The sequence below is a fragment of the Pararge aegeria genome, chromosome 8 (genome assembly GCF_905163445.1).
Source record: "Pararge aegeria chromosome 8, ilParAegt1.1, whole genome shotgun sequence".
Classification (NCBI taxonomy): Eukaryota; Metazoa; Arthropoda; class Insecta; order Lepidoptera; family Nymphalidae; genus Pararge; species Pararge aegeria.
The window spans coordinates 7,275,106-7,302,321 of NC_053187.1; the positions used below are offsets into that span (position 1 = coordinate 7,275,106).

General features: G+C 35.3%; 3 protein-coding genes across 3 annotated transcripts in view; 2 read left to right on the forward strand and 1 right to left on the reverse strand.

Moving 5' to 3' along the window:
• Positions 1-4,240, forward strand: part of LOC120625988 — a 35,528-nt gene extending 31,288 nt beyond the window's left edge. Inside the window, exons 17-19 of the mRNA XM_039893269.1 lie at positions 3,075-3,285; positions 3,354-3,388; positions 3,943-4,240. Of these exons, the coding sequence (XP_039749203.1) occupies positions 3,075-3,285; positions 3,354-3,388; positions 3,943-4,240 (544 nt within the window). The remainder of the gene's footprint in view (positions 1-3,074; positions 3,286-3,353; positions 3,389-3,942) is intronic.
• A 19,497-nt stretch (positions 4,241-23,737) lies between these two features.
• LOC120625562 (protein ANTAGONIST OF LIKE HETEROCHROMATIN PROTEIN 1-like) lies at positions 23,738-26,201 on the forward strand. The gene is made up of 2 exons (XM_039892617.1): positions 23,738-24,203; positions 25,265-26,201. The coding sequence occupies exons 1-2, from the start codon at positions 23,896-23,898 to the stop codon at positions 26,166-26,168; spliced, it is 1,212 nt and encodes a 403-aa protein (XP_039748551.1). The 5' UTR covers positions 23,738-23,895; the 3' UTR covers positions 26,169-26,201.
• Positions 24,200-26,657, reverse strand: LOC120625564. Its single transcript, XM_039892618.1, has 2 exons — positions 26,203-26,657; positions 24,200-25,137 (listed from the first exon to the last, which is right to left on the reverse strand). The coding sequence occupies exons 1-2, from the start codon at positions 26,375-26,377 to the stop codon at positions 24,344-24,346; spliced, it is 969 nt and encodes a 322-aa protein (XP_039748552.1). The 5' UTR covers positions 26,378-26,657; the 3' UTR covers positions 24,200-24,343.
• Between the last annotated feature and the right edge of the window lie 559 nt (positions 26,658-27,216).

Consider the following 27,216-nt stretch of genomic DNA (forward strand, 5'->3'; position numbering starts at 1 on the left):
TAAGAGCAACTTCAACGTTAAAGTTCATACAGTAAACAAAAGCAAATGTCGTTAGTATAGTAATTGCTATTTATTTAAAATCAAATAAAATTTTGTTAAAATCTAGATTGATTTATGTTATTAATCCTTTAAAAAACAATGTATCTCAACTTCCAAAAACTAAAATTCGTGCCAATGCTTAACTGAAATTCAAAATGTAGTGACAAGAAGTTGGTATGATAAAGTGCAATTTTTCGTATTTTTTCGTGTGGCCGATTGCGATAGAGCCACATGTTGTTTGTGAGCCACCTGTCGGTTGCGAAACCTTTTTTTAAATATTTTATATTTAAGATCATTTGGAAGAAATAGATACGCCTTCACTTCTACTACTTTCTTTTTAATGAAATGCGTAAAATTTGGACTGAGTATACCTAATACATATAAAATACTTCCTTTATGTAGTCCATTCTAGTATTATAAATCATCGTAAAGGTTGCTTTTCAATAAATCCTTCTTTATTACACAGCTATGGTACTTAAGAAACGCCTGGGCATATTTCATGATTCTGGACAATCAGATTGGCTGTGCGTTTTCTATCCGTTAATATTCAATTTTCATTAGGTAAAATATACCCACTGTTGGTACGATGAATCGTAAAAATATACGATGCATCGCATCAAACGATGGACGTACATTACTGGACATTCGCTGGTATAGGGAATTCAAAATTCCGCAGATCTGGGCTGCTGGGATTCCCGACGGTTTCCAGCGCTCGTTTAATTTCGTGTGCACCTAGTTGAGGTTCGGCAGCTCTTTAGTACCGTTGATCCATCGGTTCAATTCGACTGTTTGTTTTTTCTTTTTTGTTAAGTATATTTGTTAATCGCTTAATCCGCCAATTAAAAATCAATTTTGAAGATTGTTTTTTTGTTTGGTTATACCTCAGAGGTGGTCCCATTTTAATTTGATGAAGATTTATTGAAAGGATCCTGGCCAAAACGAGGAAACTCATCAAATAACCACACCTATGGCAATTTGAGTATTTTTTTAAGGGACTTGTGCATCTTGTGAACAGTGAACTGATAATGACGAGACATGTAATATGGATGGCCACCGAAATTTACGAACGGTTGATGTCTGCCTAGGAATCTTTTAGATTAGGATTACGTTACTTATTTAGGCATTGCCTTGTTCTTCGTTAGTGAAAATGGGCAATTATGTTGACCCCTAACACTTTAGGGGATGAATACATGATCTGTACTTAATATAATAAAACCAGATTGTTTGTCGTGAATTAACAGTAGGTGCAATTGAATAAAATATTTGCGCTAGGTATTGAAGAAGGAGGACTATGCACTCCGATCAGTATGTTAAGGTATAACGCAGTGCCGGATTAACGACGTAGCAAAAGTAGCAAATGATACGGGCCCCGCGCGAAAGAGGGCCCCGCATATTTAATACCACTCATCTCTGACTGACATTCTGACAGACGCCCACACACACAGACATCGCCTACAGTAATTTCCTACACTATAAATTACCCACAAAATTGTAACATATAGATAGCAAACACGTATTGTATTTAAGATACGTATTGAGTATTGAATTGTGTTTTTACTACTTTATAGTTAAGAACCCATAGCAGATCAAGAGCTATTTTAAAAAATTTACGCGCCCCGCGCTTGCCTAATCTAGCTAGTATTTAAATAAAATAATAATTAAACCTTTGATTATTTTAATATAATAGGTTAAAGTAATAATCGCCCATCCTGGTTACGGTTATACCTACATATAAGTGCGCAAATCCGGCAAACAATTAGTTCAAATTTCTTCAGCCTGTATGAAGTTTGCATCAGTCGTTTCTGATGCCTCATACATTCAACATGATTCGGGTAAGTTAATAACTTCATTATATTACTGTCATGTAGAGTTAATCCTTAAAAATGTGAAAGAAACTATAAACCAAGTAATCTCTCAGATGAACAAACACTCGTTGTGTGGCTGCTTTAAAATTTTACACCCGTATTTATAAATATTCGTATATCTCGCAGTACATCCAAACAGATTGGTTTCACGAATTAGATTGATGATTCTTTAAACACTGCCTAAAGAAGATACAGACGTCTCGTTTGCATCATCCAATGATATCGAAGCCAAGCTAAATCAACAATGAAAATTAAAAGCAAAAGTTAATGTTTGTACTATTTTATCCCTATTTATACTGAAACATTTTTCAGTCACATTTTTATCCAAAAGATCTCACGAACTAGTAAATCCAATGAGTAGTTTCTTTGTGATTAATTGTTAGTTATTTGCGATTAAAATTTATTGAAGTTACTAGTAGTATAACTTTACAATTTTGACACTAAAATTGTACAATATAAATTTAATATACAATAACATAAACATTGTAAACAACACGAATTTATTGTCAGTTGGCATAAAACCTATTTATTTTAATTTGAAATATTTTCTATATACAATATTTTAGTTTTTATAAATCCCAGAATATTGCAAAATCCTAATCCTATAAGGCAAAAAAATAAACATTTTCCTTTGTGACTAAAGTTTTGGAAGTGACATTTTGGTCTATATTTTGTTCTTTGATTAGAATATTTTAATATCATAGAAGCGTATCATAAAAGAAGTTTTTGATGATGATGATTTACAATCGAGTGCTATATTATAAATTGGTTGTAAATCATCGTTGGTCACAATCATAACGGTGTTCTTGGGAAAAATTCTGTCTTCATATTGAAATCCAAAAATGTTTATTTTACGAATATTACTTGTTTCTAGAACACTTAATTACATGCCGGTTGCATTTGCAAATCATGCTAGCTTTCCATTCAGCTGATTTTACTAATTATAGAGAAGAAACTGAGTTGATCAGTTTTATTACCAATTATGTATTTTAGGTATCACGTACTAACTGACTATACTGTAACTAAACACGAAATGCAGAAATGCAAAGTTGCATTAAAATTTCAAGTCGTCCTTTGACTTCTTTTCAAATTATGCGAACACAAACACACATAAGCTGATTGTTTATACTTCATCGCAGGATAATTGGCGTTAAATATATTATTAAAAAGAAAGATAATTTTAAAGATTCTAGTACTCGCTGCCTTCTTAGTGATCGGTAGTGCAGTAGAAGAGACGAAAACGTCCGTCAATGCGGCCAAGGTTTCCGCCAAGAAGGAAGAACCAATCGAGAAGGTGGAAGATGCCAATAGCGAACCATCGTCTTTGCATTCATACTATGGATCAGAAAATAACCGAGTGTGGGACTCTCGAAATAGTCGAGTAAGTTTTTATCTGGGAGTAGTTAACTTAATTAATAACATTTTTAAATATCTTATTATGTTTTTCAGGGAGATGCACTCGATTTAAGTGAGGAGGAAAATAGGTAAGCTATATTTATTAACTCTCTCTCTATGGTCGTTCCTTTATTACTGAAGATCGTGGTCTTGGTGAGATCTCAACTTCGAGTGGGATTTTTTGACTAATAGTGGCAATATGTTTACTTAACCCGCTATATCGCATTTGAGCATCGCATTTGAGCATCGCAGAAGAAATTAGTTCTTCTCTCATCAAGACCTTTCTTTTCCAACAAAATCTAAACGATCTTTTCAGAAATTAAGCTAATGAAGATAACAAAAGTCTCACAGGATATTTAAACGTAATTGAACAATTAGATTAACTTTTAAAAATTTGAAAATATTAATAATAATATTTATGTAGAAACTTTTTTTACTTGGTTTCCCTTTATTTATCCACCACATATTTATAGTTTAAATTTAAAATTGCCAGCTCATTGAAAAGTTTAATTACAAATTATAGCCCGCTTAAACACTAAAGCATGTTATTAAAAACGTATAAAAATAAATAATAATAGAAAGTTCTTATAAAATTATCAATATAATAGCTTATATCTGCTTTACTTTACGATTTTGTTCACAGGATCGTGCAAGATGTTTACAGCCCCGATTATTACGAGCCAAACATAATTTTGGACTACAGATATCTGAAATCCGGAGGAAGAGGCTACGCGAGAAGCGATGGTGGGCAGATCCTAATCCTTCCGAGAAGGAACCATATGCCAATCTCGCACAACAACTATGATACGCTTATAGAATACCTACGCTTGAAACATCTAGAAGAAATGGAAAGGAAATGGGGAAAGGTTTTAAGACATGAACACGATGAACACCGTGGACCGGAAATGTATGATGATTATGGTGAAGGGCATAGGGTTTAAACAGATGCTTCAACTTTAAAAAGAATACATATATATTCTTTGATATAGGAATTAAGTAACAACTTTCTCATACAGCGCCTATAATTATTGAATAATTAAATCTTTAGCTGAAATGTTTGCTAAGTCTGCTTTACTATCGTGTCGATAAAATTTTCCTTTATAAACATTTGTAAATATAATATTCCATTTGCAAAGCTTTTTATTTAATTACAACCTAAGAAAAAGGTTTAGTTAAGGTACAATAGTCTTGTAAAGGTAAATTTATAGACATACATTTCTTTTGCCTAACACAATAGATACATATATTTGACATGACTTTATATTTTTCTGATCATCATTAATCTTTATCAGCCCATTTATTGGCCCACTATAGGGCACTGGTCTCCTCTGAGATTGAAGGTCCACCTAGCTGACCGAGAGCGGATTGGTGGACTTCACATAAATGCAGGAGGAGAATGCAGGTTTCCACAGCGTTAAAAAAAAAACTTTGTAATTGCTTGAAACGCAAACACCTTAAAAAAAAGTTTAGCCCGATCGGGGAATCGAACTCAGAACTCCGTGATCAGTAGTCTGAAATACTAACCACCAGACTATTGACGCAAAATCATATGTATAATTGAGTAATCATTGCATAAAAGAATAATTTATGAAATCAATTATATTAACTGCATAATTATTTCGATTCGTGAAACTAAGAACGATTCCGAATATCAAGGGCGTACGAGCAATGAACATACCTGCATCGGATCAATTGTTGAATCAGTCACGGTCTCTGAAACCTTTAACGATTGTAAAATTGATGAATTTTGTGTTTAACCTTAGTTAACAATGATTAATATGAAAAATAGTAGACGTCAATCGCAGCGAATGAATCGATCGCAAGCGAGTAAGTCTTGTACGAAGGCTACAGGTGCATGCACGTACTAAAAAACTACGAATTAGAACGCACAGTGGTGTGAATCCGTTCAGTCTTTTTTTTTATTCTCATGTTCTTTGAAGACATACTAGTATCATCATCATTATCGCCCATTAGCAGCCCGCTACAGAGCACGGGTCTCTTACTGAATTCTGAAGGGTTTTGCCCTTAGTTCACCACGCTGGTCCAGTGGCCCAGCCGAATGGTAGACTTTATATGTCTTTGAGAACTTTATGGGAACTCTCAGGTATGCAGGTTTCCTAGCGATGTTTTCCTTCAGCATTAAAGCGAGTGACATTTGGCACGTAACTCCAAACTCGGTCCTAACGAAACGGAGGTCGAAGCCCACTGAATTATCACCACTTATTGCTCTATTATTATTATCTGTCAAATGCCGAGTTTTTAACGCAACCGTTTGGGATTATAATTAATTATATTACTAACCTAATATTATAAATGCGAGTATGCTTGATAGTTTCTGGATGTATCCTTCTTTTCAAATGAGTATTTACTGGATTTTTTGCATAGCCATAGTTAATGGACCGGAGAGTGGAATAGGTTAGGTACTAAGTAATATTATGAACGAGAGTTTGATATTTATGGTCAACCTCTCTGATGCGGCGGGTAGCGCTAGGGTCTTATAAATGAAAGGTCGGGGGTTCGATATCTTATTACAGTTTTCAAAAAGTCAAAAAGTTCTGGTAGAATAGTCTGGTCTAGTGGGAGGCTTAGGCAGTAGTAATGGCTATTACCAGCTATTACTATCCTACTGGCAAAGACATGCCACCAAGAGAATTAGTTTTCCAACACGATCCCACCTAGAAACTGATTCGAGCTATTGGTTTAATTTATCTGACATAACCTTAATTACAGGATAGTCAGCTACCATCTTAGACTGCATCAGCACATACCAGCAGGTAAGCAAGGTAAGGTAAGGTAAGCCCCGAATCGTTTTCTACACGGCATTAAACCGGAGCAATACATCAATTTTTGGCATGTCAAATCAGTAACATGGCTGAAGCATCCCACCAGGCCAGACCAAAGTTAATTCAGAAATTATATTTTCCCAAACTACCCTTGCTAGGGACCTCCCATTTATGAAGTCCCCAACGCTCACCGCTTCGCCACGGAGTCAATCTTAATGTCGGGCGTCTGATCCAATAAAAATGCGTTCAACGAGCTACAATCATTCCTGAAGAAAAATATTATAATATTAAAATTAAAGATGAAACGCATTAACCTCATTTATATGGATTTTATGAACAAGGTTCTATCTCACAGTTACTACTCTATAATCTCAACCCTAATAGCCATTCATTTTACATTAGTTTCTTGTCATAATTCGTTACGTTCCAACAACCTTCATAAATAAATGTATTTATAGATAATAAAAATTATTACAAATTTAATAAATGACAGACACTCAAACAAACTTGATCTAATACTACAAAAAATGATGTAATTTTTCTAGGTCAGTGATTTAAAACTTTAGATAGATACGCGATTGCAAAAGTAATGCAAAAACTGGCCCCTGACATGTGCATAAATTGTATGTTAGCTTTTTCAATACTTGCAATGATTTGTAAGTTAAAAAAAGGGGAATTTTACTAATTTCGAGGCCGGTAAGATATAGCTAGATATAGCATTATGCAAAAACCTTTACCGGATCTTTCTTATTAAAACTACGCCTGCGACTTAGCAAATTAAAAACATAATTATCTATTAGGCCTATATGCGTTTTTTAATAAAATTATTTATTTCTATTTCGAACTTTATGGTACTAAGTTACTGTAATTCCCAAAGTATAGCATACTGGAGGTTTTCAATTCGGCTGCATGTCTTTTGTGTTTGTTACGCGATTACTCCGCTAATTATTATAAACCGATATTATATTTTATTTGTTTGATATATCATACCTTTGGGTTGGTCAACTTAAATTTGTTGAATATATTCATTCTTTGGGGATGAATATATTCAATCAACTCCTTAATGGATAGGAGTAAAACGCTCGAAATCAGTATGATAGTTTAACAGTAGCTTATTAACAAACTCACGTACAGCTGATGATGAACACTACGGATGGCCATCGAAAGTATAAAAGATTTAATTCCACGAATTGCTATTCGATTACTTTATTATGGTTGCTTAGCAATTTAAACTCATCATAACATAGGAGCTGATGTTTAAGTACAGGGAAATCTTCAACAATCAATCTCTGAAACGGGAAAATCTTTATTCTGTAAAAGGTGATGAGCAGTTCACAGTTGGCTACTATGTTAGAATTGATATAGTTATAAACCAACTAATTTAAAATATTTCTCATCTGAGAGAGAGAGCTTAAATTTCTTAGCAATCATATTAAAGTATGCCTATTTAAAATGTTAAATATTAAGAAATTATTTGATTTTCACTCTTTAGTTGATATAGCATTTTTTTTTAGATGTAGTTTTTTTTTTTTTTAAATTGGTTCTTCTGGTAAGAACATTGTTGCCAGTAGGTACCATATTTTAGGGAATCTTTTTTAACTGATTAAGTACATTATTTTTCCTTAACTTAAATTTATTCGGTTACCTTTATTCGTTGACAGATAAATAGTAGTACCGTGAGATAGAAGATTAAGTCATACGTTTAACATACGTTTTTAATATTATAATTTAAGTCACGGTAGCGTTAACAAAACATCGATTAGAAACTTCCCCAAAGAAATCCTTATTTATGAAAACTCAAGGCAACTCGCTCGATGCATTCGATACGTTAGTTCATTAACCTATTCATATTATGCCTATCTAGCTTTGTTTATGAATTCTGTAGTAGTTTTTAGTGTAGTATGACAACAACAACTTGAATATACGTTTTTGTTCATATTTCATTGACAGATTAAATTATGATCAGATTAAATTATGAAACTGTCCCGAACTGGTAGTTCGGGACAGTTTCTGATAAACATGACAATTCTTGAAAAGAAACTCTGTTGTTAATGTCGAAGAGTGTGCTCGATAACCAGATCCCCCTTCACCTTTTCGCCATAGTTCTCGTAATGATCTGCATCGTCACGCAGTTAATATTTAATGGACGTAGCGTTTTGCTTCCTAGTTTATATTATCAACGCACCGGAAAGACCTGGAATTCCCAGTTTCCATTTTATCAACACTTTAAAGTATGAGTCCTTAAAATAAGAACAGTTTTCAACCCAGATGATTGCTTCCAAACGCAAGGCTAGCCTAGCTATCAAAAAAAAATTGGTTATCTGTAAAGTCGGCTTACTGACGATAGTTGAACGTGACAACGTCCTAAGAAAATGATATATATTATCGTTGCTATATACAATTGACACCACATTCACTTTTCACTGCACTTCATCCTTGCCGAAAACATGTAAATGTATTATTGTATAGAAGCTGTCCACGCGAACGCATCGCTCACTCAAGTAGGAGAGAGACAGATGTCGAATGCGGAGGCCGACTGTGCCTCTTAGTCGCTCGTTCCGCGCTCTCGCTGGCATTTCAAGCCTTGAACGGAACGCCTCAGATCGAGGTAACGCCGCATGCGTAATGTTTTTTCGTGCGTGCAGCCGGCTCCATCGAATTATAAGACGTTGTCCTCAAAAACATTACGACGACGCGTCTGATAACTAATAAATAAATATACTACGACAATACACATATCGCCATCTAGCCCCAAAGTAAGCTAGCTTGTATCATGGATAGGTACACTAATATGGCTGAGTAATATTTGAATGAAATACATAAGTACTTATAATATACAGATAAACCACCTATACACTGAGTTGATCACACAAACATTTTTCAGTTGTGGGAATCGAACACACAGCCTTGAACTCAGAAAGCAGGGTCCAATCGCCCATCTAGGTTATAACAAGGTTTATAAATACAAATATCAAAGCTAGTAACCTCTAGTAGCAGTCGTAAGCTAAATTTTAATATGTAAGACAATTATTGCGATTAAGAAATAATATAGTAAAGGTTCGCGATCATTTATTTCGTGAGCCACGCGTTCTATTTAATCACTACCTTAAATGCTTTAATATGTACGGAAGTGCTTTGACCAGTTAAATATTCATATCCTATAGCTCTGACTATCAAACCTGCATCATTGAAACTTAACTCTTTGTTCGTAGATTTGAGTCAGTCGGTATTTAATTAAAATCTTAATTTTGGTATTTTTTTGCCTCTGCGTTTCCGGGTGCAATAAACTGTTTCATAAATTCAATAAGCCCATCTTACTTAATAAGCTTAAACGTAGAACTTTGTTTTATGTAGTTAAAATTAGACCTTATTTGATTTTATGAAGACCAAGGTCCGAATGACGCCGCCGGCGAAAATCCTGTGCAGACGCTGTACCTGTGTTACATACGAGTAGTTATAACACATTGTCGATCGTTATTTGAACGCCCGGGTCGTAAAGGAATCATTTGTGGAGTCCCTGATGAGATCGGCATTGGGTTCGAGATTGTAAGTAAGTAGACGATATAGTAAACTTACATCTGTTATTTACTCCTTTTATCTTGTTAAGAATAGCTATTTTTTGGCTAAACCAGATAGCAGGATACTGCCTACCTGACGTAGGATCGATCGCGCAAAGAGTATTATAAATCATGTCCACGCAATATGCAGATCGTAGTCAGATTGTGTCGTTATTCAACAAACATTGCAAGTAAAACGACCAAGATACTCCGAAACGAACGCAACGTTCAAGATATCGTATCCGTATGACGCATGAAATGAAATCACCATGATTGCACGGTTAATTCGTATTTTGTGCATCTGTATTAAATCGATTTGCTCTAAATTTGCATGATGATGGTCGCTACTTAGCGAACAGCCTTAGCCTTTTGTATTCTTCTACATTCTTAAAGTGATGTTCTTTTTTTTCTGAATTGTGTGGTGTACAAATAAAGAGTATAAATAAATAAATGATGAACATAACTAACTAAAATAACGAGAAAAATAACATTACTTTAACGATTCTTTCTCAGTACGAATCGCGTCTTAATCTTGTTAATTCTCTATTGATTTTTAATTATTAAAGAAGCCTATTATGATCATATAAATCTTTGTTATTTTTTTATTTACTGAATCAGGTTGGATTTCTTTCTATACCCATAAATTGTTTCAAAATCTTATGGTCCCAAAAACTAAGAAACTAAGAGACTACAGAATATAGAGAAATTACTAATCCATGCAACTGGAAGCATAAGCCAGGGGATGTGAGACAGTGAACCATATAAATAAAGATTTAGGAGACTACGGCAAATAAATAAGAAACGTGTTTATACCTTATAGTTTTTAGGTACATAGACTATGTAGGGAATGGGTATTTTTTGGGATGGAATGGGAAATTGGAGGATTGTTAAGGTTTGAATATATTCAAAGTGCAGTTGCTTTGGCTCTGATGTAATTCGTAAACGGATTTAAGCTCTAATACATAGGACACTTAATAGAAATGCATAAGTGTTTGAAATGTAATATTAAGTTGCCTCGAAATCTGAACGAACGGAGAGCGGGCAGAAGGCTCTGTTTTACTACTTGCATATATTGCAATCACCAAACCGTCTGCCCTGCGTTATTATGGGCAAACCCTCCTACTGGGCTAGCACGAGAGGAAACAAAAATTATATCCCCCGATAATATCCCCTGACAGTGGATATAATTAACGTGTCCACCTGCTAAAGCACGGGAACAAAGATAAGGAGAAGTTTACTCCCGTTTAATATTACACATATATATTATTTGGATATTATTTCCAAATAATATATATAGGTTTTGTTGGGTGTTTATATGTATATTTTAAGTATTTATGTATGTTATTCATAAAAATATTCATCAGTTATCTTAGTACCCATAACACAAGCTACGCTTACTTTGGGGCTAGATGGCGATGTATATTTATTTATTATTATTTTATTTTATTATTTCCACTTGTGCGACAGTGCTCTGAGAGTTGATGAAGGTGTGGGAGAAGATAAATTTGTATCCTTACCCCGTGGATATACTTGGCAGGAGCCCATGCTAGCCGTGCTGTTCTCCTGTCCAGTAGTGGACTGCTATAAGCTGTTTATGAAGTCTGTGCTATGTTACACTTATAACACCACCTAATCTCGAAATCGGTACGAATAGTACTCCTATTATACTGTCTCGAATCTGACATATGAATGAAACCATTACAAATTATGCTGTTACGGTTTACAAGCCTTTGTAAACCGGAACAGCATAATTTAATGTTTCTAGACATAAGGAAGGAAACAGTAAAAACCACCGACTTGTATTACGTTAGAACTTCCTCAGTCCTGGGTTCTATTACCAGGTATGATCAATAAATATGTTTAGCTTTTCTGCCAAAGAAATTCTTAGTACCTCCCCGGGAGATTGGTGCGGAGAGCACGTTAAGCAGTAGGTTTCAGTTATTATCGCTAACAAGAGATATTTGCAGCCTGAAAACCCACATTAGAGAAGCGTGGTGGGTCTATGCTCTAAATCAGACTCTCCTAGGAGAGAGGCACAGCATTCTTTTTTTAAAAGGCTGATGTTTATGGTGATAATGATGATTTAATATGTTATTAATAACGTACTGAATCGTGGTTTCGCTTTGTAATAAAGCACATTACTTGACTAAAGGCACCTAAAACAGCCAACCGACTTTGGAGATTCAAATTCGGCCTTCACCATTCTACTGTTCCTCAGAGAGCAAGGTAAGCCACCGATTCCTGTCATTATCAGTTCACCTGATAATGCTCTAAATCTGGTATTTAGCGATCAGTGGTTCTAAGATTATTTTTTTTAATCATTAATTAATATAACTTACCGCTGAAGGGCGCAGTGGGCAGCGACCCTGCTTTCTGAGTTTGAGGCCGTGGGTTCGATTCCCACAACTGGAAAATGTTTGTGTGATGAACATGAATGTTTTTCAGTGTCTGGATGTTTATCTGTATATTATAAGTATTGATGTGTATTATATGCATAAAAATATTCATCAGTTATCTTAGTACCCATAATGCAAGCTACGCTTACTTTGGGGCTAGATAGCGATGCTCCGTTGCTGCATAAAAGAATGACAAACTAAAAAATACACTTTCTTATTTATAATATTTGCCTCAAATATCAAAAGTAGTTGGTACGAAATCTATGTTTACTGACCGACTGTTATCAATTCAAAGAATGAACGAATATACTCTGTCTGTGTCAATTATTTACCCGTCATGATTGTAAGACATTGGATATTCTTATTGTTACGGTCTAGTTGCTTGCTGCCTGCTGGTTACGATTACAATGCTTCAAATATATTCATTCAGGCAAATTGTATTTATTGTTATGTAACATCTTTTTACCTAACTAATTTATCACAATTATTATTAAAGGTTAGTTGCACGATTATAAATAATTTAACCCGTGCATTTATAAAAAAATACTGTTAATATTATTAGGTAGTAAGTACGCCATTTGTATGCAACTAAAAAAACAAAAAATATTTATTTAAAGAAGCCGTACTTCATGGACTTTTTTTTTAAATTAAGTCAATTAAGGCGGAACCTACCGAGAAAAGCAGGCAAACTATAAGCAGGCATGTGCTCATTAAGAACATTAATATTTTGCAATTACATCATCATCTTCAATAATATTCTCACCCTCAGAATTAAGATCACACAGAAACCGTGTGCACGACTATTACTAAAGCATCAAATACCAATCCACTTTTGTAGTGTTCCTCGAACACCTGCCTAGTCACTTCATACCATTTAGCAGTTGACAGTAATTATTTACCTCTCATGTTCTTAACGTTCACAATCATCATCATCATATCAACCCATTACCGGCCCACTAGGACGGCTCCCTTAATGAGAAGGGATTAAGGCCATAGTCCAACACGCTGGCCCAGTGCGGATTGGTGGACAATGAATAAATAGAAAAAAGTTTGGGAGCTAGCAACATTCCGCAGGTGTGAAGTGAAACGTGCGCTGGGCGTTTACACTGTTTTTGTACACAATGCACTGCATTCAATAATGACTGAATGAGGGTTCTGTATTTATCTTAATTCTTTGTATACACCATTACTGGGCCGGTGCTACTGCGCACGGTGGTCCTCTTATTATTAGAACAATATATGCCTTAGTCCACCATGCGCAGATTGGTTCATATGGCTTTGAGAACAATATGAAATCGCTTAAAACGCGCAAAACTCCCAAAAGTGGTGTGTGCCGCTCAAAGATCTTGGTCCCCCTGAAAATGAGACTGAAATCCTAACCACTAGGATATAACGCTTTTTTTCAACACTTTGTAATTTAACAATCATTATTCTAGTAGGTATGCGATGAAAGCGGAGCCGACCAAGCAACCTTTTCATTGAGAAATTCATCAATTGTATAATAATAACCTCGACTTAATTACAGTTTTTTAACACATTGTTTAGACATATGACACTAAATTTACCTTAGAAACCTTGTTATAGGTTTAAGCGTGAGTATACTCAAGGAAGGAATTATGCTCAACTAAACGAATCATGGTGAGATCTTTCATAGAGATATCTTCCATCTTGGATACATAGATTTTTTATCACGGAAATACATACATAATTGTTACCGCGGGATTTCAAAAACTTAAAAAACGCGGCGTAGTTCCGGATAACGGCTTGTTTTCTTATACGTTTAATACACCCCTCATACCTCAAGCCGGAAAAGAAACGGTCCGTTAATCTTTTACAGTGTCGGCGCGTAGTAAACCGAGTCTATATCATATTCATTAAACCTATTATTGCTCACTAAAGAGCACAGGACACCTCTAAGAATGAGAAGGTTTAGCCGAAGTCCACAACACTGACCAAGAGAGACTTCACACGCCTTTGAGTACATTATAAATACCGAATACGTAATAAATGATCCTTTACAAGGGTTCCGTTTTTATTGGATAGCAGCAGGCGTTACTTTGCGGAAATCCATGATATGTTATGAACATTAAGCTTAATTTGCTATAGTCTGCGAAAAGCAGAGAATCTGTATGGTGCTATTTATAATTTCTTCAATCCAAACAGATCTTTGGCAATGTACCCTCTACGCACGTTTCGCTCCAGAACCGGAGCATCCTCAGGAGATGTTGACTTTACAATGAATAATTGTGAACAATTATTCTTTATATATTTATTTAATTATTCTAGGATTGAAGAAATAATAAATTACACCATACAGACTCCTGCTTTTCGTGAACTTTAGCAAGTAAAGCTTAATTTTCATAAGGTATCGTTTATTCAATGTGAGGGTGTTAAGCGTGAAAATTGCAGTGTTTTAGAAATTTGTCACGACCGACACGACGCGCGACGCTTCTAAACTTTTATCTGGAAGTTTAAATACATGCAGAGAAAGTGTACGTGTCTAGATATCAATGCGGTGAGGTTATGTTAATTGTTTGTGTTTTATTACATAGCTATTTTAATTATCAAAGTAGAAACAACCGAACCAAGCGATACTGACCTGTTTATAAAACGTATATTAATTACAAGGTAGGTAATGTATCGAGTACTTAACGGATTAAACGGCAGGTTGACAACGTCACCCCGCAAGCTTATAAAGATAGCCATCTTGCAGATATAGTTGCGTCAAAATTTATAAATATGTTAAGAAATATATAAAATTTCTAGTCCGTTGGGTAGGTGGCTATTTATAACCTTACCGACCAAGGCGTTGAGCAAAGCGATTTTGCGTATCGGTAAGAAACCGATTAGATGTATAGGTTTAAAACAAATGCTACAGCCCTCACAGGTTAGCGCGCTAACATTGTCTTACCACAAGGTGAGTTTGCAGCCAAAGGCTAACTTGTAGTACCATATAAATAATACCGGTTCCAGTGTGACATCGCCGAGTAATAAATGAACCGCAAGGTGTCATGAAAGGTTTCGGTTGTTCCACCAACAGAAACTTTTCAACGAAGGTCGGCGTCAGGCCGGCGGTTGTTCATAAAAAATGTGCCAAACCAAGAACAGAAACGCTTCCTTCAAGTTTTAAGAAGACATGTTATACTGACCACACATAATCCGGGAGTTGGGCAAGAAGAATAAGATCAGAAACTACACCTAATGCAACGAATGAATACTGTTCCGAGTTCGTTGACCTAATGCGTAATATTCCTAAATTCTCATGTTTGGTACATTTTATTTGTTTAATTCATTTACATATTTCTATTTCCTTTCTCCAATTATAATAAAATATGACCTTGTTTACAATAAATCCAGCCAACTGCATTTGGAACCTCGCGCCCGATAAACATACAGTAGGTATATTACGTAAACACGATATTATATACACTCTTGCCTCGTACGAAAAATAGACAATATCTCACACAGATCAACTTGATTGATTAACTCAATAACTTATCGATATTTGTTTAGGTTTTTTAATTATCTAATTAGCTGCACTATTGTGATATCATAGAATTTAATAACCTTATTTATTAAAAATGTGAATTCGGTTTGAAAACTTTAATACTGCCTTCTTTAATGCTGCCTTATGTCTAACAACGAACATAAGTACCAAAGGTACATATAAAAATATCTTTTTCTGGAGTAGGTATAGTTTGTAAAAGAAAAGATTATATCAGCGACTACACTTTATTTATTTATTGAAATAGTTTTATTTATTACAGTCATCTTTAATTTAAATAAACATGCGAACATACAATCTTATGCCAGTTTATTACCTAACACATATTGCCTTAAACTAATCTATTAGTTACGAGCATTTATGCGTTATTTCGTAGTTAATTTATAATATCACTTGCATATTATAGTAGACCAATTTAAATTTATTACTTCAAACATTGCGCAAGTATGTTTGGTATTAAATTAATTAAATACAAAATAGGTACATAGGTTAGTATAACGATCTTACATAATGTGATATATACACATAAATCGTTCTTATTTACAAACTGTGAAAGTGTACCTTCGGGGGCGAGAGGTTGCTATCAGTGACGTAATTGAATGTCCTGACTTTGATCGATGTTACAAAGTTATTGTTTTATCTCAATAATCGATTTTGCATTGAACATTCCTAACCTCTAAGATATTATCACGCTTATCACGATCATAGTAATAGATTAATATTGTCAATATTGAAATAGGGGAAGTCCTTTATTATAACACCTATCTGTTTTAAACAAATCTAGCTAATGCCTAATATGATATGGTAAGGTAGGGCCAGTAGAAGCTCATTAAATATAGTCATATTTAGAAAGCTAGAAGATAGCTAGAAGATATCTTTGCCATGAGTCCCACGTAATATATTATAGCCAAAAAATATCCTTTTTGAGAGATTGCGTGAACGGTAAACGTTACGCCAAACGACGGAAGTATGTAGTAAGCATATCGGAAATTGACGGAATTGTTGTTTCTTTAATGTTCTATAAAATAGTCCGCGACAACAAACGAATATTTTTATAAGCTTTTTATTAGCTTCACCTGTATGTTTGTATGTTTGTTTGTAACCGACTTCTTTGGGCGCGATTTTGACCCACTTTGAAGGATCAGATTTGATTCAAACTTTGTAGACATATCGAGGATCGATGACAATACACTAATCTGAGAAGATTATTCCAATTTTCAATATAAAAAATAAGACCAAACTAAAAAGTAGAAAATAAATAATAGTTTAAAAAAAACTAAAAAACACGCTTTTTATAGAAAACCGAACTAAAAAATAGAAAATAAATTTTAATAAATTTAAATTAAGAATAGTGTGGTGCTTTTTAAGATATTATCAAAATAATAATCACTCTACTCATATCTGTCAATAAAATATTTTTAACTATTGACACCATGCACCCCACGCTTTTTTTATTCACAATATTATTAATTTATATTTATTGAAATTTTTAACACTATTCTTAATTTAAATTTATTAAAATTTATTTTCTATTTTTTAGTTCGGTTTTCTATAAAAAGCGTGTTTTTTAGTTTTTAAACTATTATTTATTTTAAGTCGGCTAATTCGCGGACGAAGTCGCGCGGTTTTCTAGTATAATATAATACGAGACAATGAAATATAATATAATATAATAATGATGTAACTCTTTCTCTGAAATAAAAGGCTATTTTTTTTTTAATAATAAATAATCGAGAAGAATGAGAGAGCCGCGGCACTAACGGGCTTAGCGTTCGATAATTGCAGTTTGTTTTTTTTTGCAACTATATTTGAATAGTTAATCAATCTACTACTATGTTAACATGTGTTATGTTAATATATTTTAAATACTTTCTATTAAGTTACTCTACTGTTATTACGATCAAATACTTAATGAGATAGTAATTTAATAAAATATTTGTTTTAGAAACCCACGCAGTATAACTATAATATAATATAAACTTGCACATCTCTCTCTGCTAGCTTATAGCCTTATAAATATAACGCATTTAAGAAACTGTCCAAATGTGGTGCTTACGTAATGCAAAAAAAACTGCTATAAAATTATAACGATAGGTTAACAGTACCACAAACAAACACACATAAGTATTACCAGACGCTTTTATTACCTCTAACTTTAAAATGGACCTCTTAAGAAGGCTCAGAGTTACTACGCGATCTAATCAGAAATGAGGAGATGCGTAGGAGAACTAAAGTTACCGACATAGCACAGCGAGATGCGAAGCTGAAGTGGTAATGGGCAGGGCAGATAGCTCGTAACGATGGACGTTGGGGTCTTAAGGTGCTGGAATGGCAACCTCACACAGGTAAACGCAGTTTAGGTCGGCCCCCAACGCGGTGGACAGATGACATCAGGCGAGTCGCTGGGCGCCGCTGGTTGCAAGCGGCCCTGGACCATGTATTGTGGAACTCCCTACAAAAGCAGTGGACGTCCATTGGTTGAAATGATGATGATGATGATGGACTTGTAAAATGTTTGCGTTAAAAGCGTTGAATGCTCACAGAGGCAGGATCATAGGATCGTATTGTTCAACCGACTTTGAGCTAAGTACACGTTCTCAACTATCGCTCAGTCACTTGAAACCTTGTCTTAGGACTATGTCGGTTATAATCGTAATCCTAAAAGCGCCTTCTGTAAGACTGAGATCGCGGCTTGAGCTGACGTTGGGATTGCTAGGGTGTTTGTACCTAAATAAGTCAACATTTTCTTATCCAGAGACCTTGAATGGTAACCAAATCCTGGTAGCGTAATACATTGGAGGCTCTGTTAACAACTTTCTTTACTTGAAATCATTAACTTGTGATTCATTTGTTGTAATCTTAACTATACGAAGACGGCACGTGTAAAAGCTTAAATAATCTTATCATTTAAAAATAAAGTGGTATATTGTGATAAGTGTTAGGTACACTTATCACAATATACCACTAGCGCTTGTTCAAGGTACAAAAGGTGAAGGAGCATTTGGAAATGCGGACAAATAAAGGGCATGAGACCAATACGACCCTGCGACTAATCTGTTATCTAAAATATAGACTACCTATGTGTTTTATACATATAATTAAATTTTACGAGTGCATTGTTAAATTTTCGTGTAACCGAATTCGTAAGTAACCGAAGGCGATTTAGGTCTATATAATCTCTGCGCCACAAACACCTATATGCACATAAAATACTATAAAGGCTCACAGCCTTATGTGATTTCTACAAATCATGTTATTAAAAACTAGTTGTTCCCCGCGACTTTATCCACGTACAATTTCTTATAAAAATATTTATCCCATACGAACTTTCATCTGCTATTCTGATCGCGTCGTATCGCCAGCCTGCGATTTAACTTTGTTTACTCTGCTCCTTAGTTCGAGTAGGTACTCGCCAGCTCGGCTAGGTAGCCAGCAAAACGAAGTATTGGGCAACATCAAGCAACAATATAAAATTTAAAAAGTCTATATTTCCATTCACAGTTTTAATAACAAGGAGTCGAATAACAATAACAAAGTAATTCTTTTAAAGCAGTTAATTAAAAAATATACAATTTAGCATTCTCGTCTTGCGCAATTTGCATATAAGCTGCCAAGAGCTTTGAAACCAGCGACGCCTTATGTAAGGCGCCACCTATAATATCTAACCTCCTTTAAGCTTCGTAAAATACGTATATTCGTATGCATTAATGTTGCCCAATACGTTGCGATTATCTACTATTCTATATCTCTTAATAATCCTTAATCTAATCAGTCACGCACTAAAATAGCAATCCGATTTACTTTTGCAAGTAGGTCGACTTTAAATATGGGCGTCCACTGCTGGACGTAGGTCTTTTATAAGGTATTTCACACTGCAAAGCCTATTGTATCCAACTATACAAGGTTATGCCAAATAATTGCCACGCTTTACAGGCTCACAGTGGGCGTGAAATCAAGGTTTCCTTTCATAGGATCTTGGAAGAATCAAATGGTATTTTGACAGTTTAAAATTTTCAAATCAAATTAATCAATCATTTCACTCAATCTAATGCCTCCACACTGTTCAAGGTGTGATTGGAGCTAAATTAAGTCAAGCGATGGTTTATATATTTTTTAAAGTCAAAAGCCAAAAACAACATCAACTTAATCTTATTGTCGCGAGGTTTTTTTAGCGGTAAAACATGAATATTTATATTTTCAATGTGATTATCATGATCTCGATGCTGTGCATATGCCTCATGGGTAGCGAGTATAAACTCTTCACGCCGCTATTTCAATGCGGACAAACTTTAACGAGTAATTCCATAATATTTTGCCAATGAATACAATTCTCCGAAAGAAAACCGATAACTTACATCTTTTAAACCTTGGAATCGAACCCCGGACATCCATTGTCGTCTATGGTACATAATAACCACTTGACCAACCAGTGGCGTGCTCTTCATAGATGCACAAAAGCACTGCATACCCAAATTATTTTATATAGCTCGTATTGGAGGGGAATCTTTCTATTTTATGCTATATATCTGCTTTATGCATACCCTGGCCGAAGACCCTGTGCACGCCACTGTGACCAACGAGCCAGTCGAAAGACTAACGTAGCAAACGTTCAAATTATTAAACATGAAATTTGATTTTCTCAATACTTTTAGAAAACGAAACCTCGTAATGTTTAGTAGATTTAAGACCCGCTTGTCGAAACCTACATAATTATATCCCCACCTTCCTATGAAGCTGTGACAGCCCAGTGGTAAGGACTACGGCATCACTTCCGGGGGGCCGAGTTTGAATCCCAGCACGCACCTTTACCTTTTCTAAGTTATGTGTGTTTTAAGTTGTTTATATTTATAAACAACTTGCGTCAACGGTGAAGTAAAACATCGTGAGGAAACTGCATGGCTGAGAGTCCTCCATAATGTTCGCAAACGCGTGTGAAGTCCACCAATCCGCACTGGGCCAGCGTGGTAGACTGCGGCCTTAACCCTTCTCATTGAGGGAGGAGACCCGTGACCTGTAGTGGGCCGGTAATGGGTTGGTAAGATGATGTCTACCTATTATCTCGTCTTATCTCCTAGCCAAATAGGAAGAGAAAACGGCTAGTCAGCAGGATGTACCATTGGCAGGCGACGATGCCAATTTTGCAGGTCGGTACTAGCCTACCCCTTCAGATTTAACCTCGCGTAGGCGAAAACTTCAACTTCAAAATAAAAGTACAATCGTTTCAAAAACGAAGAATGGACAGCTGAAATAAAAACTTTTGCTAAGTACGTACTTAATATAATTTGCCACTCAATCAAACCAAACTTGGCCTACATTTCTATAACATTGACGTTGACACAGAGATGCCGCGTGCGATTAAATGAATGCACGCTGTATGGGGTGTTGCCGGATCTTTTTGCCGCTTTCGACGACCTCCTGGCGCTGTGGTGAGCACTGTGGTTTTTTAACTGAGAAGTCCTGGTGTCTGTTAAGGTGTCTAAGAACTTATAGTTAAAAAAATATCTGATTATGCCTGGTAAGAGGCTTCAGCCGTGGCTAGATACAAGCCGACTGACAATATAGAATTCCGAAACGATGCCGCATAGAAACGAATTAGGGGTTTTGAGTTTAATATAACTGCCGTCCCATTACCAGTCTTAGACTCTACCGTCGCTCACCTTCAGAACATATTGCTGTATAGGGTTTACTTGTATTGGAATATCGGTTATCTTTTAAAAAGTAGCTAAAGTTGGCGGGAAAAACTGCCAATGTACGGTCAGCCTTATGCGTGACTTGCGCTTGTGCTGACACATACAGGGTACCTACCTACACATATTGCACAATGCGGAGTTTGCAACTACATAACGTTTTCATAATATCTTCAACTATAGACCACATTTCCAGTCTAGGTGTAGTTTTGTGATAAGAAATTTAAATGTAACAAGATCGAATTCATATCTCAACGTGTTTATTTTATTGCGCGTATTAATTAATAGCTTTGTACCTAGTTCTACGATAATACTGAAATGCTTTATGTTTCCACATACACATTTCAGTAATACCAACTAAATTAGTTTCGCATATAGGTACGTTATAATTCGTAAAAGAACTGCCTTCCGAACCGATGGTAGAGGCACTACAAAAACTGACTTGACCTATCTCCAGACCATAAACTATCTCTATACAAAAAAAACAAGATTCATCAAATAATAGGTAGGTAGGGAATTGCCTATTTTTATTTGCACATTTTACGCAAACACATAACTACAGTAGTTATAAAGAAAAGATGCAGAAGTCTGACGCCTTTGATCCTCTTATAAAAGCCGACATCATCTAAACAGCGTTGCGACGCAGTATAGGGGCAAGGAACCAGGCGGGCCATTTACTTACTCCAGCATCTATTATTATAAAAAAGCACATATCGTGCTGAGGCTCTCGCTATATATTAGGGCTGCCTTACAGGAGTCAGTGATAAGTCTGGACAAAATCTGTTAAAATAACTAAAGCTTTTAATGCGACTAAAACATCGCTTCACTTATTGATGTCAAAAATTAACACTGGTAACGTAACTGGTACCTTATGTAAAATCTATCTAATATAATATTTTATTTCTGAATAAGATTTAAATTTTGAGCATTACGTAAATATCAGAGAAATCTTAAAATTATAATATATTAGTTAAGGTTATAAATAGAAATACATTCACAAGCTAAAATAACAAATGTTATTCAATATTGTAGCTTTTATCCTTATAATAAATTTGATTAACCAAACAATTGATTCCTTCCCATTCGAATAATAAACAATGTTGATCACCTACATCAGTTTTGCGAAACATTGAGTTTTAAATGTTTTATTTTAATGATTGGAACGATAATGTATGAGTGATAATTATTACTTCGTAAACTTTTATCGGACATTAAAGCTTAAGCCTAAGGTTATAAGATAATTTTAAAGTAATTATTAAAAAAAACGGGTGCTTTTTACTCACCGCGCCTTCGTATCAGTATATTAATAACACTAGGATACACTTTGGTTTTAAGGAGAATTTAATGTACTTCGGTTTCAGCTTGTATCACTTAAAAAAAAGAAAACAAACCGTTATATTAAGAGACAGAATCGTACTATTAGTTAACTCAAATAAGTAAAGATATCTACTAAAAGGTATTTTTTTTACTTTAGGTGTAAGTTTAAATATATATTTTTAAGTTGTTTATTATTGGTAATGTACAGACACGGCTAGTCTACAATATTATTTTATGTAAAGATGAACCAGCAGTTACCGTCTTTTTCGACTCTTTCGACTTTTTCGAGTTGGTTTTTCTTGCAGTTATAGGTAAAGTGGCTTTAGTACTCATGTTTAGTAAATAACGTAGCTAAATGAAGAGATTTTTTTTTTTGTACCAAAGTCAAAGTCAAAAATATCTTTATTCAAGTAGGCCCACAGGTGGCACTTTTGATGCGTACATAAGAATTACACGGTAGTGAGATGATGGCGATAACCACATTCGTAAACTTAAAACTAAAGCTACGAGGGTTCCAAACGCGTCCCGGTCTAAGAAGAAGCCCACAACAAACTTAGCCGGGTGTTTTTTTTTTTTGTTATCGCCATCTCACAATGTCATTTTAAATTATTAGAAGAGCAACCTGGTTAGAGCAATAATTTACACCCAAGCTTTTTTATCGTTTACGTAGTCCTTTATACTATAATAGGACTTTTCTATAAGCTTACGTTTAATACAAACTTTGAACTTTTTAAGAGACATCTCCAAGATGTCAATTGGTAGTTTATTGTAGAATTGTATGCAATTTCCTTTAAACGAATTATGAATTTTATGTAACCTAGTATATTGCACTGTAAGTTTATTCTTACTTCTAATGTTTAAATTATTGCAGTCACATTTTTTCTTCTTACAATTAATCTATTTTTCCTGCTCTGATGAAAAGGTGAACATAGTTTGTTAATTATCTCGATTGCCCAGTCTAGATGCATAAGAGTGCATTGTGCAACTGAGATTTGAGATGACGAAGTTGGAAAGAAGCTGTTTCTGACCAAATCCGATGGTGAAATTTGCTTGGCAAAGCCAAGTCTGCAGAGAAGAAGAAGAAACACTTTATTGCACGTATAACATACAGGAAAAGAAACAGTAAGGAGTATACAGTACACAATGTAGACATGCAAAGGCGGCCTTATTGCTGCAAGCAATCTCATAGGCATCTTTTCCATTACACGGTTGTTCAAACGTACGGTGTGTAAGCCGTACGGTTGAAAAAACGTGCTAGCTTGTACATGATACGGCAAAATCACCGCGCGAGACATTGGTAAGTACTGGCTAGTAGCGCTTTTTACTCGGGCTGTGTAGGACGTGCTGCGTCATGAATTTTCTTACGAAAAAAAAGATTATAGTTGCTTATTACATATATAGGAAAAAGAAAATAGAAAAAAAAAGGGAAGTAAGGTTTTGGATACATCCGATTTTAGAAAAAAGGGAGGAATATGGCGCGTTTCATACACTTGTCAAGAATCAATTGAGAGAAGATGAAGACAAGTTTTACAATTATTTTAGAATGCAGAAAACTACATTCGACAACTTGCTCCAAAAATTATCCCAGGAACTAAAACATCAAGATACTTTTATGCGAGAGAGTATATCGCCCGCAGAAAGATTGGCTGTAACTCTGAGGTAAGTAGGTACAAAATTAAATGACATATTTTAGTTTAAAATTGTTTATTGCACACAAACAAAATTATTACATGTAATTGAATTTTAATAATTATTAATTTAAGAACAAGTAAATCAAAAAATACACTACGCTGAAAATGCTACTCAAGTGCGGTACTAAAATCGAATTCGTCTTCAATAGAAACTTGAGAATCTGCCGAGATACTTTCCGCATTTACACTATGTACAGATAATTGTGATTCGGGTCGGTAGTGGATTGGCTCTAAACCAGAACCGTGTCCAAAATCATGAGAAGACGTCTGTGGACGACTTATTCCATAGCTCGATCTAGCAGCTGTAGAATATCCATATGTTGACGATTGCGCATTTGAGGATGCTGTACCACTTAAATATCCTTGATGGCCTTGATCCCATTGGTTTCTTGATGTAGGTATATACTGAGTACACTGTCTTTGTTGAATATTTTTAATTATTGAAATTACTTGAAACTGAAAGTCTATCATATTTTCATCACTGAACTTGTCAACTGTATCAGCGATTCCCATAAAAAAGTTCATACTACGGCTTTTCTTTTTCTCATCTCGTTCTGCTGAATCCATAAACTTCATAAACCTAATGTCAACTTCACTTAGTTCATTTTTTCTTTTTTTTTTAGCCCTTTGCGTCTCACTCCGTTCAGTGTATCCCGAGCTTGATTGATTCGGGACTGCACTATCAAAATTTTCATTACTGAGGCTAGAATCATGAACATGTTCAGTCATGTTAGAATCGGTCTTGCGATGCTCAACATTTTTTTTTAGGAACATCATTTCATCATAGAACATATATTTTCTTATTTTTTTTGCTGAAGAACCAGACTTACATTCATTAATTTTTTTGTCATATTTTATCCAGCTATCTTTCATATTGGTCCACTTCTTCATCACCATTTGCCCTGAAAATAAATAAATAATAATTATTAAATTCAAAATTTATGAAAACCCCCGACCTAAACTGAATCGACCCCGACCTAAAATGGGGTTTTAGTATTTGAACCTGAACCGTTTTGTTTTATATTTCAGGTATCTAGCAACAGGAGATACCTTTACTGACCTATACTACAGCTATAGAATTGGAATAAAAACCATAAGTTGCATCGTACGTGAAGTATGCCACTACATTTGGTTAGAACTGTATAAAGAATATATGAAAATGCCATCTAAAGAAGACTGGCTACACATTGCAAGCAAATTTCAAGAATCTTCCAACTTCCCGCTGTGCTTAGGAGCGGTCGATGGAAAACACATCAGACTTATTAAGCCAATTGATAGTGGCTCGATGTTTTTAAATTACAAACATTTTTTTTCTATAGTTTTGATGGCAGTAGTAGATAGCGATTACAACTTTATATTTGTTGACGTTGGCGCCTACGGAAAGGAGTGTGATTCCAGTGTGTTTAAAGAGACCCCATTTTGGAAAAATTTAACAAACAACGGATTAAATCTACCCGATGCAACACGTTTGCCTGGAATTGACTACGATTTGCCATATGTGTTCGTTGCGGACGAAGCCTTTGCTTTGCATTATCACTTGCTTCGTCCATTTGGTGGTCATCAGCTTGATCAATTAAAACGTACATTTAACTACAGACTCACAAGAGCGCGAAGATTTGTTGAATGTGCGTTTGGCATTTTATCCAATAAATGGCGAATTTTTCACCGGCCAATGAATGTGTCCATCGATTTGGCAGTTGATATTGTGAAAACATGTTGTGTTTTGCAAAATTTTATACATAAGCAGGAAAACTTTCAGTTTCACAATGCGAGTGAAAATGAGTCCACCCTTGATTCAGAATCGGAACTAATCCAGTTACCTATCACGAATGCAGTTCGCGGAAGTTTGGCGGCTAATGAAGTTCGCAACAGATTTGCACAATATTTTGTATCTAACGAAGGTCGCCTCTCCTATCAAAACAACTATGCATAAGTAAAAAGTTAATAATTAAATATCTGTAACTTACCAAACTTGTTTTTCTCATCACCACTTAAATCTTCAAATGTGGGCTGGAAATGAATAAATATTTCTTTCCAGGAATCATATTTAAGCCGCTTATTTTTATAATCGTCGATGGTCTTATCCCATATTACAGGCCTTTCTTGAATCAACGTAATTAATAATTCTTGATTTATGTTCATTTTATAATAAAATCGCGAAACAGCGTATATAAGCGGTCACGAATCCGTGCGTACGTCCGGCACCGTCGACACACCCCGATAGACTGCCATACAACACTGGTGAAAATCACGCCGTGCGTAGACGCGGCGCGCCGAGGGGCAGTCACGGCGCACGCGGCCGCGGCGCCGTGCCTTGGCGCCACCGTGCATGTCGACAAGCTCATATAGTGATCCATACCACACTGACGACCGTGCCTACACGCGGCGAATTAACCGTAGATTTTCACGGCGAGAAACCGTGTAATGGAAAAGAGGCCTTACAGGCAACCTTTGTAGATAGGACTAACAGCAAGAGAACGGGATAGTACCAAGAGTGTTGATAGATATACATAAATAACAAACATAATATATATAAGTAGATTTTAACACACAGTTAAAAAAAAAAAAAAAAAAAATAAGAATATAAAGAATCTACTTCAAATTTCATCACTCAAAGAGAGGTAGTAGTCCTTCAGACGACTCTTAAATATCGGAAGGGAACTACTTCCACGGATTTCAGCAGGCAGATTGTTCCAGAGCATAACTGCTTTAAAGGTGAAAGAATTACTGAAGAACTTCGTTTTACTAAAAGGGAGTACCAGACGGTTACCAAGGCGGGATCGAAGGTTGGAATGAGAAGATGAGTCAGAAATAAAGCGAAAGCGATCGCTTAAATAAGAGGGAGATAAATGACTATAAAGAATAGAATAAAAGAAGGAAAGTAGATGAACTTCACGGCGTAAACGGATAGGCAACCATTTTAGTCTAGCTCGGTACTCCGATATGTGATCAAATTTACGCAGTCCAAACACAAACCGGAT